Source organism: Schistocerca gregaria, chromosome 2, assembly GCF_023897955.1.
Source record: "Schistocerca gregaria isolate iqSchGreg1 chromosome 2, iqSchGreg1.2, whole genome shotgun sequence".
Taxonomy (NCBI): domain Eukaryota; kingdom Metazoa; phylum Arthropoda; class Insecta; order Orthoptera; family Acrididae; genus Schistocerca; species Schistocerca gregaria.
Window position 1 is genome coordinate 689,876,953 of NC_064921.1, and position 19,296 is coordinate 689,896,248.

At 37.6% G+C, this 19,296-nt stretch overlaps 1 protein-coding gene across 5 annotated transcripts in view; it reads left to right on the forward strand.

Moving 5' to 3' along the window:
- LOC126334772 (ATP-binding cassette sub-family C member 4-like) overlaps positions 1-19,296 on the forward strand; it is a 548,862-nt gene that overhangs the window by 160,143 nt on the left and 369,423 nt on the right. For 3 of the 5 annotated variants that reach the window (XM_049997358.1, XM_049997355.1, XM_049997357.1), the window contains 2 exons: positions 9,252-9,538; positions 17,262-17,445. The exons of the other annotated variants lie outside the window; for them this stretch is intronic. In XM_049997358.1, the coding sequence (XP_049853315.1) occupies positions 9,252-9,538; positions 17,262-17,445 (471 nt within the window). The remainder of the gene's footprint in view (positions 1-9,251; positions 9,539-17,261; positions 17,446-19,296) is intronic. 5 annotated transcript variants of the gene reach the window in all.

A 19,296-nucleotide genomic window follows, 5' to 3' on the forward strand; every position in this document is an offset into this window, starting at 1 on the left:
AACGCATTGTGCGAGTTTATGAAGATTGCTGGTTTGAGGCTCGAATCAAGGTATATGTCTTTGCATAAGCTCTTCTGTCTTTAACCTCTGGTTGGGTGTTGGCTATTGTCATCCGTCTATTCGCCAGAGCCAGTCGAACAATCTTACGATCTTCTCATGTTGTCGTCCTTTTCGAGGGACCTGTGCCTATCCCTCATGCCACGTCTTTCACGTCATCATCTCTCACTTACTAAAATGAAACATCTATAACTGTCGTTTTGATGTTATTTTATTATATTTCAACTAGTATCGATTATTCGAAACGACATCTTCAGGTCTTAACTGACGCTGAGGGGGTGAACACCAATCATATACACAATCCCATCAATGGTCTACATCTAGGAGCTGGCTTCTGCAGAATGTTGTAAAAACGATGTTGTATCTGCTATCATCAACTGTCAACTGACTCAGTTGGTAATTGATGGTTACAAACATAACATCCCTTTCAGTGTATCCGATTGGAGTGCCCCCCCCCCCCCCCCCCCCCCCCTCAGCGTCGGTTAAGATTGGAAGCTGGGGTATTGAGTCACTCAAACTGATTGTAATATAATAAAATATCAAAACGATAGTTCTAGGTGTTTCATTTTATTACGTAAGTGAACGGCCGAAGTCCTGCAGACCGCTGGCCACTGTGGCCGAGCGGTTCAGCGGTTCAGTCCGGAACCACGTGACTGCTACGGTCGCAGGTTCGAATCCTGCCTCGGGCATGAATGTGTGTAATGTCCTTAGGTTAGTTAGGTTTAAGTAGTTCTAAGTCTAGGGGGCTGATGATCTCAGATGTTATGTCCCATAGTGCTTAGAGCCATTTGAACCATCCTGCAGACCATCAGAGACAAGGATGGACACCCAGTAACAACCATAGAGCGATCGGTCAAAGTGTTCATGGTGAAATACTTTCCAGCATCTTCAGTGTATGTTTACTTCAATAGACAATCATGTTTATTTTTTACGGAGGTACAACACATCCTTGCTGAGAATTTATAGTTCCCCACTCCTGAGCGAACTTTGATACAACTGATGGGTATATCTTTTATATTTGATTATGTCTGTATAGCCTTACCGCACCACTGATTTGTGGTGCGATGTGAACGTTATCAAACTGCTCCAAGTATTTTATCATTTAATAAGTTTCTCGTACAGACTGAGTAGGTATTCCAGATAACAAAGTGCATTCTGTGTCACATTTGTTATCATGTAAGTAGCTAACAGTTCATGATAACAAGGTAGCAAGGTTCAAGTCGCCGTTTGTCGACCTTGGTTAACATTTCTTGTCTTTTCCTTAACTCCTTATCAGAGTGTACCTATGCCATTATATTAGCTCCTCCATTAGTGTACAACAGAGCTATTTCTTTTTCAGTCATAGAATGTCGTTGGGCGGCTGACTTCTGACAAAAATGGCAGTAGTAAACACATAACGGATGTGACTTAAGAAAGATTACAGTCGACCCATCTTTGAAGCAAATATATCGCTTTCCATTTTGTGAGAAGTAACGACTGATGCATTCCACAGATTATAAATCGGCCACTCGTACTGCGGATTTTAGATTTTACTCGAAAACATTAACGCGGCTGTCGGACTGGTTCCCCACCAAGACTTCACAAACAAGCGCATACGCAGTTAAAACATGGGAATACTGAATTTACAATTTTTTTAGACAGATGATGCAGACGACACTGCTCCCCTTAGTCTAAGGTGACGTTGCGATAGTAAGAAGAGCGTCCGACTCGAAGAGCAAGTTTCAGATCTACAATGAGCGAAGAAAGGGTGTTAACATATGAAAGAAGAATATGAAGATGGAGAAGAGTTAAGAACGGTTCCGAGTAACGTTATTATACACGTTTATCTCCAGGCAAACTCAACAAGCCATCATTTGTACAAACAGTAGTGGCTTCAATTCGTAGGTCACTCAGTTGCAGAACTTTCTATATGACACTAATGACTCCTATGCAAGCTATACAATGGAATCTGTAGAATCATTCCGAAGTTTTTCTCAAATACAGTTTTCTACCCTTACTCAACAGGGTCTCTTCAGAACGATCCCACTTCCAAGCATTCCGTTGCTATGTATGTTTCAGCAAGTTTCTTGCATTTGGAACGCCACGTGACCCAGGTCACTGACCTTTCTGTAACATCACAAGCCGGATCCTCATTATCTTCGATGTCATCTTTCTTATCAGTGATATAATTATTATCACTGATATCATCCTTATCAGTGACGAACTACGCCCCCATTTCTCCTTTCCTCTCCGGCCAATCATAGCGAAGTATTAAAATGTAGCAGCCAGACTGAATCTATCAAATAAATATAAAAAATTTCTAAACGCAAGACGGTGGAACTAGCCCATTTATGCTTTTTTCCCGATGCGCCCTCCCGCTCTCCAGCCAGTCTCAGTGTTGTGTTAAAATGAGGCATTTAGTTGCATACAAATGGCACCAAACTAAGATGTTATTGTTCTTGTAGTCTTCAGTCCTGAGACTGGTTTGATGCAGCTTTCCATGCTACTCTATCCTGTGCAAGCTTCTTCATCCCCCAGTACCTACTGCAACCTACATCCTTCCGAATCTGCTTAGTGTATTCATCTCTTGGTCTACCTCTACGATTTATACCCTCCACGCTGCCCTCCAATGCTAAATTTGTGATCCCTTGATGCCTCAGAACATGTCCTACCAACCGATCCCTTCTTCTAGTCAAGTTGTGCCACAAACTTCTCTTCTCCCCAATCCTATTCAATACCTCCTCATCAGTTATGTGATCTACCCACCTAATCTTCAGCATTCTTCTGTAGCACCACATTTCGATAGCTTCTATTCTCTTCTTGTCCAAACTACTTATCGTCCATGTTTCACTTCCATACATAGCTACACTCCATACAAATAATTTCAGAAACGACTTCCTGACACTTAAATCTATACTCGATGTTAACAAACTTCTCTTGTACAGAAACGCTTTCCTTGCCATTGCCAGTCTACATTTTATATCCTCTCTACTTCGACCATCATCAGTTATTTCTCTCCCCAAATAGCAAAACTGCTTTACTACTTTAAGTGTCTCATTTCCTAATCTAATTTACTCAGCATCACCCGACTTAATTTCACTAAATTCCATTTTCCTCGTTTTGCTTTTGTTGATGTTCATCTTATATCCTCCTTTCAAGACACTGTCTATTCCATTCAACTGCTTTTCCAAGTCCTTTGCCGTCTCTGACAGAATTACAATGTCATCGGCGAACCCCAAAGTTTTTATTTCTCCTCCTTGAATTTTAATACCTACTCCAAATCCCATTAGAGGTAATGACAGCCTTGGGAGAGCCAGACCTAACAAAACTCTACCATCTAGTGAGCAAGATGTATGAGACAGGTGAAATACCGTCAGACTTCAAGAAGAATATAATAATTCCAATCCCAAAGAAAGCAGGTGTTGACAGATGTGAAAATTACCGAACAATCAGTTTAATAAGCCACAGCTGCAAAATACTAACTCGAATTCTTTACATACAAATGAAAAACTGGTAGAAGCCGACCTCAGTGAAGATCAGTTTGGATTCTGTAGAAATGTTGGAACTTGTGAGGCAATACTGACCCTATGACTTATCTTAGAAAATAGATTAAGGAAAGGCAAACCTATGTTTCTAGCATTCATATACTTAGAGAAAGCTTTTGACAATGTTGACTGGAATACTCTCTTTCAAATTCTGGTTAGGAAGGGAGTGGGACAGGGTTGTAGCCTATCCCCAATGTTATTCAATCTGTATATTGAGCAAGCAGTAAAGGAAACAAAAGAAAGATATGGAATAGGAATTAAAATCCATGGAGAAGAAATAAAAACATTGAGGTTCACTAATGACATTGTAATTCTACCAGAGACAGTAAAGGACCTGGAAGAGCAGCTGAATGGAATGGACAGTGTCTTGAAAGGAGAACATAAGAGGAACATCAACAGAAGCAAAACGAGGATAATGGAATGCAGCCAAATTAAATCGGGTGATGCTGTGGGAATTAGATAAGGAGATGAAAGGCTTAAAGTAGTAAATGAGTTTTGCTATTTGGGGATCAAAATAACTGATGATAGTAAAGTAGAGAGGATATAAAATATAGACTGGCAATGGCAAGGAAAGCATTTCTGTACAAGAGAAATTTGTCAACATCGAGTATAGATTTAAGTGTAAGGAAGTCGTTTCTGAAAGAATTAGTATGGATTGTAGCCATGTATGGAAGTGAAATGTGGATGATAAATAGTTTGGACAAGAAGAGAATAGAAGCTTTCGAAATGTGGTGCTACATAAGAATGCTGAAGATTATATGGGTAGATCACATAACTAATGAGGAGATATTGAACAGAATTGAAGGGAAGAGAAATTTGAGGCACACCTTGACTAGAAGAAGGGATCGGTTGGTAGGGCATATTCTGAGGCATCAAGGGATCACCAATTTAGTACTGTAGGGCAGTGTGGAGGGTAAAAATCGTAGAGGGAGACCAAGAGATGAATACACTAAACAGATTCAGAGAGATGTAGGTTGCAGTAGGTATTGGGAGATGAAGAAGCTTGCACAGGATAGAGTAGCATCGAGAGCTGCATCAAACCAGTCTCTGGACTGAAGACCACAACAACAACAACAACAACATTTTTTTCCAACTTACTGCAATAGCTGAGCATTACATGCTGCCTGATTTGCATTCAGCCCACACAATGTAGCTGTCTTGCATGTCCTCTAATCTCCATTCAAGATAGTCATCTGACTATAGCAAATTGTATTTTTTCAGCTGGTGTTTTTTGTTTACATATAACCATAAACAAATTTACATCTCACCAACTTTGCATCATCTTTATCCTAAACTTTCAGTGTTTGAAGTTAAAAAGTGTCTCCAGATTATGAAACAATAATTTTAATGCATGCTGATAAGTACCACTTTTATTATCTGTTATCATGAGGTAACTACAAGCTAATTTTAAAAGTAACCATCATAATCCACCATATTAACGTGTTAAATGCGTTATTATATCACCCAAGCAAAAAATGCGGCTACTTCTGCAGTGTCCATTTGTTGATCTGTTCCTATATTATAAAATTTACTACCATTACTGTACAAGGTGTACTGCATTGATACACATAGATAATTTGCAAATAATGTTACTGACCCCTTTACTCTGCTTTATTGGGGGGAAATAAATTAATATCAGTTGAACAAAAGGACAGTTGTTTGTTTGCGACTTTAAATATGGAATTGTTCTACCAATAACAATCTATAAATATATAATAATAATAATATTATAAAAAAAATTTGTTTTACTGTTATTGTTGTTAAAATCACAGTCATATATGGAATATTAAACTTGAGGATGGCAGCGTGTCATATCTCGCATACAGAAATGACCGATGCATCTTCCAATCCTATGGAATGGTTGCTTCTTCCAGAGATGTGTGGCAGATTACTGCTAGAAGAGAAGTATTCTTCCAGATAAGCTTAAGTATTGAGGTGTGAGTGGGACACTGCATAAGTGGTTTAATTCATATTTGACTGGAAGAATCAGAAGGTTGTAATTAACAGTACAGACAGTCTGCAAAAATCAGCAGATTCCTCAAACTGAGGAGGTATCAAGAATGGTGTCCCACTGGGTCCAGTCTTGGGTCCCTTATTGTTTTACAAAACCACCATCATCAGCTGATACAGCACAGCCCTCACCAGTGGCAGAAAAACCAGGGCTGACTGAAGCAAGACAATCCTCACCAGATGTCGCAGGAACTACAGATGCAGCAACATCATCTCAATCAAGAGCAGAACCACGATCATCAGAGACAACAACAGAGCCACTATCACAACTGGTGGCAGCATCAGCATTGCTAGAATCAGGACTACCATCATCAAATGAACAAGCAACAAGGGAAGAAGCAACAACAGAAGAACCAACAACATCAACAGAAGAAATAACAACAGAAGAATCAATAGGAGCTACTCATAATGAGAGAGAAACTTCACCATAATACCATCTTAATGATTATTTAGTAGAAACTGGGAGGAAAGAAACATTCAGATAAGTAATCCACAAAAAGTTGTCTGGCCAATTTAGAGTAGATGATTTTGATGACATCACATCTAGAATAGCGAATAAAAATTATATTATGCATTTGAATATTAGAGGTTTAACAAGAAATCTGGTCTAGAGAGAACAAAATGAAGTAGCAGCTAGCTTCTGTAGAGACAAAGAGTATTGTGGTTCATGTATTCTGGTTCATTCAACAGTAAAATACCAAATTAAGCAAAATTTCAATTATTTAAATGGAGAACACACATTTGAGAGTTGCTGCATAGATCTTAAAGGACTATAAAATGCTGATATTCAGCATATATCCTACCCCTGCTTACTCAATACCCTGCAGTTTTCTGGTCAAACTTGAAAATTTACTCCACCAACTCCAAACTGAAAAGTTATCTTAAAAAATTGTTGTTTGTGCTGATTTTAATGTATATGTGAGAAAAAAAGACAAATTTGCCTTTAAGATGAAGGAGCTGATGTCCATACATGGTTTTATTCTAAATTTTCTAGAAATGACAAGGGCAACGGCTTTTTCGGTATCCTGCGTAGATAACATTGCTAGTAGCTTAAACTACAGAGTAACAGAAAAATTCATAGTAAGCTTAGGGATCCCAGATCACAGTGCTGTATTAGTGCCATTACCTTGTGTTAGCCCAAAGTGCACAAATAAGAAAATCAGTAATTTTATGCAAGGAAATGTAGAAACGCTCATCAATAAAAATCAGCCTCATCTCATGGCTATTTACTGCTAAATTCTCAGTAAATGAAAATTTCAATAACTTTCTGGAGGCCTTTTTGATGGTGTTCAAAGAATGCTTTCGTTTTGTAACTATAAAAATTGACACACCTAAGAAGGGTTCGTGGATAACAAGGGGCATTGAGATTTCAAGCATGAGGAAAAGAGAATTTAATATGGAGGTTTTAGTCAATCAAGACCCAGAATTCTTAAATTATGTAAGACAATATAAGAAAATCTTTGATAAAGTTGTCAGACAAGCCAAAAATTGGTGAATAATAATTACATTTCAAGTAATCAAAATAAGTCTAAAGAAATATGGACCATTGTAAAGAATGAAATAGGTATCAAAAAGGCAGACAACGGATACTTGAACCGGTGGTTGAAGATGAGCCTGTTTGGAACCCTGCACAAAATGTGAAGAGTTTAACAGCCACTTCATAAATCCATGTAAAACTGATGAACTTTCACCACCAAATGTGTACCCTGTTTCCAGTTTATGTAACCCCACTAAATTTAAATTCACCTATATCTCCTATTCTGAAGTAGCTGATATCATAAGGTCCTTGAAGAATTTAAATTATGTAGGCTGGGATGAAATTCCTACAAAAATAATAAAGGCAGTCACCCATAGTACTGCACATCCGCTGTCCCTTATAATGAATCAATCTTTCGAGGAAGGATGTTTTCCTGATAGACTGAAGTATGCTGAAATACGACCCATTTACAAAAAAGGCAGACATGATGAAGTGAGTAATTGTTGACCAATCCCATTGTTATCAATATTTTCCAAAATATTTGAAAGAGCTACATGTAACCAGATAGTTAACTACAATAATATGCATAATATTACCCAGAACAATCAGAATGGTTTCCAAAGAGGACATTGCACTGTGCAAGCCATTAATTAACTTATTACAAAAATTAGTTGTAGTCTAGATAAAAATATGAATGTATCAGGCATCTTTTGTGACCTAAATAAAGCATTTGACACAGTAGATTACAAACTACTACATTTCAAGCTACAAGTATATGGTTATTGTGAAAGTTTGCTGAGATGGATATCATTTTACCTATTAAACAGGAAACAAAGAATAGTAATACAAAAAACTGGTAACAGATTCTTCTAAAGTTGGAAAAAGACTGAACAAGGTGTGCCCCAAGGATCTATCCTTGGGTCAATATTGTTCTTGTATTATATAAATGACCTCCCGACTAACATAAATTCAGATGCTATCCTTTATTTGGATGACTCTACAGCAACAGTCTGTTGCAAGAAAAGTGAAAATTTAATTAGTCATCTTCAGCAGTCTCTGGCTGAAATTGAGGCCTGGGTGAGAAATGATGGTCTCAAATTAAATCTAACAAAGACACAAATCATTCACTTTACGACAAAACAAGCTGTACAGGATATATTAGAAATACCATATGAGGACAAACAGCTTGCCACCACAAACTGTACCAAATTTATAGGTGTGATTCTGAACGATAATTCATCATGGGCAGACCATGTGGATGCCATGTGTCACCATCCAAATAGTCTAACACTTTCACTGAATGTTAAAGCAGTGTAATAGAAACACCAGTCAAAACAGTTGCATATCATGCATATTTTGTAACTGTGATTAGATATGGTATAATTTTTTGGGGATCAAAGAAAACAAACTTACAGAGAGTCTTTAGGCTACAGAAAAAAATCATTAGAGCCTTGGCAGGTGCAGAAAAAAAAAGACAATCGTGAAGACCTCTGTTCGAGGCCCTTGATGTTTTGACTGTTCCTGGCCTCTTACATCTATGAGACAATCAAGTTTTCTAAACAAAAATCCACAACTTTTGAGGATAACCTGTTTAATCATGATTATGAAATAAGAAACAAATATCAGTATAAATTACCAGCTCATAGACTAAAACTGCTGGGGAAGACACCTTGCTGTTTTGGTATGAGGCTGGAAAATAAATTCTGTGAAAAATTTAAAATCCAGAAGAATTTGGATAACATTTAAAATAATACCTAGCAAATTAAATATTATTACAGTGTAGAAAAATTGTCACAAATAGCTGCGCCTGATGTTACATTTTATTCTGTCAAGTTAAAAAGTACTTTAAGTAAATACTTATTCTTAATTTTACTTTATTTTCAACATGATTATTTTAAATAATTTTGTGGTACTAAAATTACAAAATACCTGTAATTATTCTGTATACTTACAATTAGAAACTAGCTTTAAACTGATGAGTCACGTATGTCCCAATCATCTGACTGTATATGACATGTTATGTGATAATAAAGTTTCTATTTCATTCTATTCTATTCTATTCTGTTAATGACTTGCCACTCTGTATTCATGAAGATGGAAACTTTTTGTTGTTCTTTTTATTTGTTAATAAATTACATTTATTATAATTAAGTATTAGTTAGGTTTTCATCTTATTGTTCCAGAGCTCTCTGCTGCAAGCTATACTGGGCGAGCTCATGGTGAGTGAGGGCAAATGCAAGGCATATGGCAAGCTGTCATATGCATGTCAGGATCCTTGGGTGTTCGCAGCCACGGTTCGCCAGAATATCCTGTTTGGACTGCCCTTCGACCGGTCGCGGTACCGAGAGGTCATCCGGGTGTGTGCACTGCAGAGAGACCTGGACCTGCTGCCCCAGGGGGACCTCACTGTTGTGGGCGAGCGTGGAACCTCACTGTCTGGGGGGCAGAAGGCGCGCGTCAACCTTGCCAGGTAACTATGTAACAGGATTCTCTTCCATGTACCAGTTATTAACCCTACGTGACCACAACTATTCCCCCATTAATTTGCAAGAGCAGATAGAGTTCATTCTTTGTTCATGTTGACAATATCCAGAATAGTATGTCTTTGTTTACATCAATGACAGTCTTCTCTCTGACTTATTGATTTGAACATAAAAGTTGTGCATAGATTGGTACATCAAGATTGTGTATAGTTATACTGTACATCAACTATGTCTTTGAATTTACACTAGCACACCCATAAGCAGCTATTACATATGCAGTACACCTTCACATCTACATTCACATCTGCATACATACTCCATACGCTAACAGAATTTAATTTCCTACTACAAATGTTATGTTTTCCATTATGGTAACAGTCCAGTTACATTAATTTGATCACCTGTCAAAAGCATGAACAACCACCTTTTGAAGCATGGATGTGCAGGAAGAGAGTCAACGAGTTTCTTGAAGGTACCAACAGCGTTATGGAGCCGTCCAGATATCAGTGCAATCACTAGCTGCACTGTGTTTCTCAGTTGAGGATCCATGGTGAGAATAGCCTGATTGAGGTGGTACCACAAAAATTCTGATTGGGTTTACATACTCAGTGAACATCCAGTTGTGGTACTGATGTGCAAATTCCAGCCTTCATTGCCAATGAACAGCATTTAGCACGGGTGCACGAAACAGGAGCCTGATATGGGGGCCCAAACACAGCAGCATTCACTGAATGGTCATTAAACAGAGACTGATGTTAGCCCCTTGGTTCACCTGGGTAGTCAGTTGCTCAACAGTCTATTCACCTGTGCTTGTCTCCACAGCTGTTGCTCATTCCTGTCATCTAAGGCTCATGGTGCACCACTGTTGCCTCAGGGCCAGGTTTGATCAGCACTATTTTGCCATGCACAGTATACCTTAACTGTGGCAGTGTGCAAACAGTTTAAAAGCTTAGCCATTTTGGAAATGCTTCCACCCTTTGCTTGAAAGCCAATGTCCATGCCCTTCTGGGCATCAAATAAATTGCTCCGTCTCTGCATTATGACAATGATCACACTGTACTCTGCGCCTGTGACCTGCTAGCTGTGAGTGGTTATTGATGTTGAACATCTACAGTGATCATGTTAATGTGACTGGACCATGTAGTACTGTTACGGCATACTCCTTTTGAGTTTAATGAATGTATTGAAAGTGTGATTAAAACTTTGATTGGCACCATTTATTTTCCTTGAACCTTGTGGTTCCTGTGAACAACACAGAAATCAAAGTGGTCAATACAAAAAATATAAAAAAAGTTCTTTTTGTTGCAGGTAAGTTATCAATACTAAACAGATTTTACTGTCTGTCATGTGAGAGGATTCCATATCTATAATGTGAAGTCATATGTGTGGCAATTCATTGGAGAGACTCAAGGATATTAATTTCTCTTTCATGTCACTTGAAGATAGGCTACTTACTAAGATCCAAGGGAAACTGACTTCAGAAGTCAAGTCAGATAAGAAAAATAAAATAAAAGTAAAGAAACTGTAAGAATTTTGAGTCACGATAGCCACAACAGTAAGGTTCACACAATTATAGCTTTCAGCCATTAAGGCCTTTGCAGCAATAGAAACACATACACACACACACACACACACACACACACACACACACACACACACGCACACACTCATGCAAATGCAACTTGTACACACATCTGCAGTCTCAGAAGTATGAATCTTTTTGTTGTGCCTTTTGCGACTCAGCATCTCCACTCTATGGTGAGTATCAACTTTCATTCTCAATATTGTTACATTCCATCCTGAATTTTCCATTGTTTGAAACTGTAAGAATTTTCAGACTAAACATTAACAAGAAAGTAGACTGGATATGTGGTTTGTGATATCACAAGAATATTGAACTGTCTTCTGTGTTTGTTGTTTGCAATAGAAAATACTGTTTGCAAAATGACTTGGATTCTTAAGAAGTATTGACACTCTCAGTCATTTACCACAGAAGTGAAGAAACATGAGCACCTTGGCAAACTACTACAATTACTCAAGCCAGAGCACTCTGCCCAAAATTGAAGCACCCAGCATTTCAATTTTGGCTGTCTGTATTCAATTATATTATGCCACATGTTGACATATTGTACAGACAATTACAAAAATGAGTTGATCCACTGACTGTGCAACAAGGAGTAGAACATTTCAAAAATTAGCCATACTGGGTATCTGAGGTAGCATAGTTGACACAGTTTCCACATGCAGAGACCTGCTGCATACTGTAAAGATAGAGTTGGGAAGCAAAATTCCAAGTGCTGTTGCTGTAAAGAAGTGTGTGACACACTTACGGTTGCTGAATGCTGTGGCTTCAAAGGCATCTGATTGCTGCAACTTTATTTAAAAGTGAAAAATCAGTTTCCACAAAAGTTTCTGCAGATCTCTTGTGAAACATGTTTCTTCTTTGACCACAGTAAGCTGAGAATGGAGCTTCAGATACTCTACACTAAGAATGATTTTTAGAACTCTCATAGATACTGATCCACTTCTGCACTTTTGCATTGCTTCCCAAAAATAATTTGCAGGAGCCTTTAAGTGAAACAATGCAACTCCTGAAAGGATTGTTACCACTCCAGTGCCATCTGAAATGGAGCAATTTTTCACTCCTCTTAACAGAATAATAACTATTCTGCAAAGTACTGTGAGTCACGAATGGTTAACAGAACTAGCACTTCTCTTCATCAAGAAAGACTTCATATGCTGCATCAAAGAGTTCAGTAAATGCACCATTGACAGATTCTCTGCTCATAAGGAGGTATAAATAGATTTTGCAGATAAACATTCATTGTAGTGTAAGTGTATTTCTACAAAGCAGTTATTTCATTGCCCATTTTAACCTATTTATGTTCGTTATTTGGAACTTCATAGTCCATCTTCCAGTGAACCACCTAAGAAAGCCCCACATAGCGCCAGTGTGTGTAAGTCTCATTTCATCTCTTTTATATGCAAAACACATATAAACAAAGACAGTGAATATTCCACCACCCAGAGAGAATGGACCAAATGTTTTCTGATGTGACCAAATTGTGGCCAAGTTGTCATAGATGACCTGAAATGAAATGTTCTGAAATATGGGCCACATGCTTTAATGGAGACCACCAATGTACATGTTGTGAATGACTCCTTACGCAGACTGTGGTATCTCTTGAGCACTGCCTAACAATGACAGTGGCATAGGTCATGAATTGTACAGCTTCTACAGAGTAAAAGCCCAGATCAATTTTAGGGCAGGATACAAGAATTCCAGACTAGGAAGGTATACAGGACAATATACTAATGATAACTGATTGAGCTGCACAAATATTCCATCAGATCTGGGTAAAATTAAAAAGTCGTACAAAGATTTGTAACTTGCATCAAATGTTTGGAAATGTAAACTGTGCACTTCTCTAAGTGCAAAAAATTGCACGAGCAATGAGTGACAATCAAAGTTGGTATACTTGTACAGATACCTGGGTCTAACAAATTACAGTGATATGAAATAAAATGATCACATTAGCTCAGTCATGGATAATGGAGGTGCCAGGCCTCAGTTCATTGCCAGCATACTAAGAACATGCTGTCAGTTTACAAAAGAGATTACTTACACATCACTTGTGTGACCCATCTCAGAATATCATTGAACCTATACGAAATGATACTTTGTTAAAAAATTTCTTTGGATTAAATTTTAACCTGGGCTAAAAAAGGAATAATACAGATCACTGTATTTCCTTCACCTAACAAAGTCAGGTCTTCCAAATAGGGCTAACAACAGGACCTGAATGTATATAAATAAGGGCAGCACGAAGTGTCACAGATTTGCTTGCCATTAAAGAATGTCATGAGAAGTTGGAAAAATTGAACTGACAGATGCTTGAAGATGCTTGCATATTATTCCATGGAAGGTTACTTACAAATTACATGAATCAGCCAAGATCCAAGCAGCAAAGAATGTCCCTATGCATTGCTCTTGTAGCGATCATGAAGAAAAATTAGACTAGTTACACAGACAATTAAGCAATATTTCTTCCCATTCTCTATAGATGAACAGAACTGGAAGAAGCCATAGTAACTGGTGCAATAAGAAGTACTTCCGCAATGCACTTCACAGTGGTTTTCAGAGTATAGAGGTAGATGTAGATTACACAGAGGTGATGTAGATCCAGGCCTAGTAGTGCCTCATCTATGGTGACCAGTAATGTCAGTTATTACAAGTGGCATCATTGCACAGGCATCAGTGAAAGCAAGGACAATCATGCCTCACTGGTCACTGGTGTGAAAGACTGCATCAGCATAGCAGGGGGCAGAGAGATTACTCTTAAGGAAATGAGTTTGTCATACTGTGCCATAAAAGCATCATACCAAGTCAGTGATGGATGTATAGCACCAGTGGGAATAATACAGTTGAGTGCAGCCACCATACATTGTAATCAGAGTACTTGACTGTCTTCATAGCTGTATGCCTGTGTTAGACTGAATATTTTTGGCCAAAGTATTGGCTTGACCCTGGAGCACTATACTCATGTGGACTTTTGTGCAACAATGATTTGGGTCTGGCTGCTATGGGATGTCCTAGTTGCACACATTTGTGGTGGCTTACATTATGCAGAAATCACAAATATTAGGACATAACACTAGTGCTAGCAGTCTAAGTGACAAAATGTAATTTTTCCAAGAATTTTGCAGCAACTTGTCCAAAAATGAGAACCAGGTATGTGTTAGACTGTACCATGGTGACCACTACCTGGCAGCCTGCATTGCTGTGTGATACAGTGAATGAAAGTCAAATGCAACTGGATAGGATGTCAATGTAGAGAACATGTGAACTTGACCTCTCTTTACTGAGAGGTTTAGGACATCATTCAATACAACAGTTTATCTTAGATTCTCTACATTGAGTAAATTTTGAACAGCAGATGCTACATTACAGTCATAGAGTCAGAGGTAATAATCTACTTTACCGTGTATTGTTGAGTGGTACATTAACCAGACCACCTGCACCTTGACACAGCCTGTCATCCATTAAAAATGTCTGGATAGGGTTGGGCAGCAAAGGACCTCCAGCATCCATTTTAATGCTTTGTGACCTAATATATCAAATATATGGTCAGAAGTTTCTCAGGGAAAATAATGACCCATCGACAAAGAGATATGAAACAGTAGGTTAGACAGGATACAGAGGAGGATCCACCTAATCTTCTGGCCAGCACATTTAACAATTTAAAGAAATCATGGAAATTTGAACCCTGTATGCAACACATTTTATTCTACTGCTTCAAACATCAACAGACAGAATTATATAGAATGAAACATTCTCACAAGTATTCAATGAGTTATAATTTTTGAGTGTGAGGATATAAAGATTAGGAATTTGTAGATGACCGGTCTATGGGCAATCCTGCAAAATTATGCAAGATGTTTAACAGATAATGTAAATCTGCTAACCTTAGGCTACATGTCTCTAATGGCTTCATCACTCTGTAGACTGTGAACAAAATTGTGCCAACAACACAATATGTTGAGGGACAATATGACAAGATGATGAAAAAGGTTCAAGCTGAGACTAGTAATAATTGTAAAGACCAATAATGTTCTTGGGGGCAGCCAATAGAGAGGAAACGCAAAATCAGAGCTTTTTGGATACTGTATACTAAGTAAGTAGTACTTCAAGTCAAATGTAGAGCTAAGCAATGTCGCCTGTGATTTAGTCTCCCTTGGGGAAAATCTTAGTGAAGATGATCATTTAGTGATTATTGAGGGTGCTAGTAACATTTTGAACCATAACTTCAGTTACATATTTGATGTAATAGGAAGAAACTATTGAAGAACTTGAAGCAGAAGTCAGAGATCAAAACTGTAATGAGGCCAAACCAGGCAGCAGGTGCTGGTCATTTAACTACATGATCAGCTCCTGTCATCAAATGAGCACTGGAACCAGGAAACATCCTCATGTCATGTAATTGACACAATTTGAACAACCTATTACCAGTTATGCCACACCTTCTGAACATCAACATATTCCAGACATTTCACTGCAACCCACAAACACTGCTGTTACTGTGGAATCAACAGGGGGAAGCAGTATGCCATCACTATAACTCTCAGGTCACTGGTTTGCAAGCCAACAACATCTGCCTGTTTTCCCAGCCTGGATGGCCAACAATCTGCCAGTCAGTTCCTCCCTGATCCCCAGTCGTCTACCCAGAGGTTGACACAACCAATGCTATCACCATGCCACTGGGATGCTGTGGCCCACTGTAAAGACAGAAGATGCTGCTGGCTGGTCTTTCTCTGTACCTCAGTGATATAAAATCTCATGCAGAATCTGCATCTCCATTACTTAGTCAGTGCTCCGGATTGCTGCTCCTCTATGTAAGCAGCTCATTCTCCATGTGACTGTCTATTGCTACACCTGGTGCTCTGTGCAGAATATTACATGGGGAAGTAAATGCACCACAATGACTATTTTAGCCATAAGGAATAATTAAACACTTGTTCTTGTTCATGGAGGAATCTAGTTGAATGATTAAATAAAGCACCTTGTGTATGTTGACTGCTGATCTGTCTGCTGCTTCTCCACATGTCTCCCCTGTCTCTCAAACCATCCATGGATCTTACAGTGCCCATAGGAAGACCTGAATCCATCTTTAAAAGCAAGAACTTTCATTTTTTCCTCTGATTTTCCCACAGCTACACAAGACCTGTTACATTTTGGCACGCAGTGTAGGGTGATTTTGCTTCTACCTTCTGTACTTAGTATGGCATCAGGCACATCTCTGAGGGTGTCCTCACACTAATACAATGATTTAGTCATACTCTGAGTTCTTTGACAACATCCATGCATTTCAGATTGTCTATAGATGTAAATGTTTCTGAAAGATAAAAGTGCTAACGAGCTATAGGTGCGATAGAAGTAAGTGGAAAACAAAACAAAAAATAACAGCTTTGATGGCACAGAGGTTAAAAATCAAAATAGAGTTGGACTTTTTCATGAAAACATAAGAATCTTTTTTAAACAAGAAAGATTAGCTTTTCATATCACTAAAGGAAATTTAAATACTCATAAGGCATTCGTGCACAGATGTTAATTCACAACAGAACATTGCTTGGATGTCACAGATGTTGGTAATATGCTCTTATGTGGATACACTTTAGTATGGCATTACTGTAGGTATTACATGAGGAAAGGAGGTCAAACAATGGAAAATCCAGGATGGAATGTAGCATACAAGGGCAGTGAGTGTGCATGTGTGTGATTGTTGTCTAATTTTGACAAAGGCCTTACTGGCTGAAAGCTATATTTATGACAATCTTTTTGTTGTGCCTATCTATGACTCACCATCTCCACTATAGGAATAAAGTCTCACACAGTTGATCCAAACAAATACAGCTCTTTTGAGTGATATGATTAGAAATCAATGATGAATGAGTAGGCCTAAAGTGTAATTCTGAATGCATACCAAGGTTGTTACATTTCAACATGACTTTCCATTAGTTTCTTGTGCATAAAATAGCTGCTCTGAAAATATGTAGGCGCTGATGCATCTGTTTATACATTCATTAACTATACATAAATGTCAAGTATAAATGCATTTAACTTGGCAAACAAATCACTCCATTTTGTTTGCAACCATTTATTTTTCTGCTGTTGCCTGATTACAAGATAAACTGAGTGCTTGTATATTTCAGGGCTGTTTATCGTGATGCAGACATATATCTGCTTGATGATCCACTGTCAGCAGTGGACACTCATGTGGGAAAACATCTCTTTGAGGAATGCATTGTAAAATTTTTGCAAAATAAAACACGAATACTTGTGACGCATCAGATTCAAAATCTGCCTCACACAGATCATGTTGTGGTAATTGATGCTGTAAGTATTTTGTGAACATAAGCTCTTATTTATTTGTCTTCCTTGTATCTCAACATTATAAAATGATATAGGATTTGTCATATATGATCTTATATAGATAATAGGACAAGAAAGATTTACAGTTATATGCTGGCTAATAAAATATTTCTACATATAACATAAAACCATACACATAACAACAGTCATAATGCACTAAATTAGAACAATAAGTGACTACAGTATATGTTTGAAGCAGGCACTTCAGATCACTATGATGAAGGAAATAAACTAATCTGTTTAGAATGCTGATGGCTCAAGTATTCCTTGACACCAAAAAAACTCTTGTTAATTAGTATTTTTTGAGTTATTTTTTCATTATGTAAAATTTTGATGACTTAATTTTCTTTGCTAATTCACTAAACAGATTTTAGGCAGATAAAGAGCATTTTTGTGTGAGTTTCACCACAAAAATCACTTCTGTTTCTCATTTTGAAGTTTTGGACTTGACTGTTTAAAACAGAATATTACTGGTGTGCCTTCAGAAAACACATACTTTCACAAAGTCATGGCAGGTCTTGAATTTAAGCTCCTTTTATATGGTTATCTATGTGTCACCCCTTGTATTATTCTTATTACTCTGTTTTGTAGCATAAATGTGTGTTTCACCAGACTAGTATTTCCCCAAAATAAGATGCCATATATTAACCTGCTAAGAATGAGTGCAACATACAAACAGAGCACTGCATCATTTCTACATGAATTTTTTGCATTCTAGCAACATAACATTACTGAATTAATCTTTTGTTTAACATTTCTACATATTTCTCTCCCATACAGCCATACTCCTAAAAATTTAGTATAGAGAGTTTGCTCTATTTTACAAAGCCCAAGTAAAACTGTCAGGTTGGTTCTTAGTTTGTTTGTTATAAGTCTGAAGTTTATCCAAGCTGTTTTCTTGTCATTCACAATTAATTTGTTATCCCTAAACAATTTGTTTGATTCTTCTGCAGCTACTGTCACTGTTTCCTGTAGGTCAGCTTTGTCCATAGCTTAAACAAACAGACTGGCATTGGTGAACAATATTATATTTGCTGCTGATATATAGCTTAGCAAGCGATTTATATATATATTCTGAACAGCAATGGTCCCAGTTCGGAGCCTCGTGGCACTCCATACCTGATGACTCTTTAGTATGCTGATGAATAAACTTTACCTATTGTTGTATCTCTATCATTTGATACCTGTTGGGAAGATAGGATTTGAAACAATCACATTCTACTGCATGAATCAGATATCATTGTAGCTTCCTGAGCAATGAATTATGGTCAATGACATCAAATCCTTAGATAGATCCAAAAACAGACCACAGTTTAATTCATTTTTGTCTATGGAATTGATAATAAATTTTAAAAAGTTATACACTGCACTATCAGTTGACCTATTTTTCCTAATATAATTTTGCTCATTAACTAATATTTGATTTTTATTAAGAAAATGAGACAAGACAATCTTTAATGCATTATGCTTTCCATTACTGTTGAAAATCCAGACAACAGCGATATAGGTCAGCAATTGATAACATCAGACTGGTTACCATTCTTGTAAATTGGCTTGGCAATCAAATATTTCACTTATTCTAGGAAAAATTTAAAATTATTTGCTGGCTAATAAATGATACATTAATTATGTCAACAAGTTGGGACTCTATGTATCTTGCTTGCACAGTGCTTTATTACTTTGTATGGAATCCCATAACTACAATATGACATTCAATTTTTTTTAATTTATTTGTAGCATTTCATACTTCTAATGCAGTAATCGGATGTAGAAATGTAGTTTTATCATTCATGGGGACTTGCACTCTTGATCTAA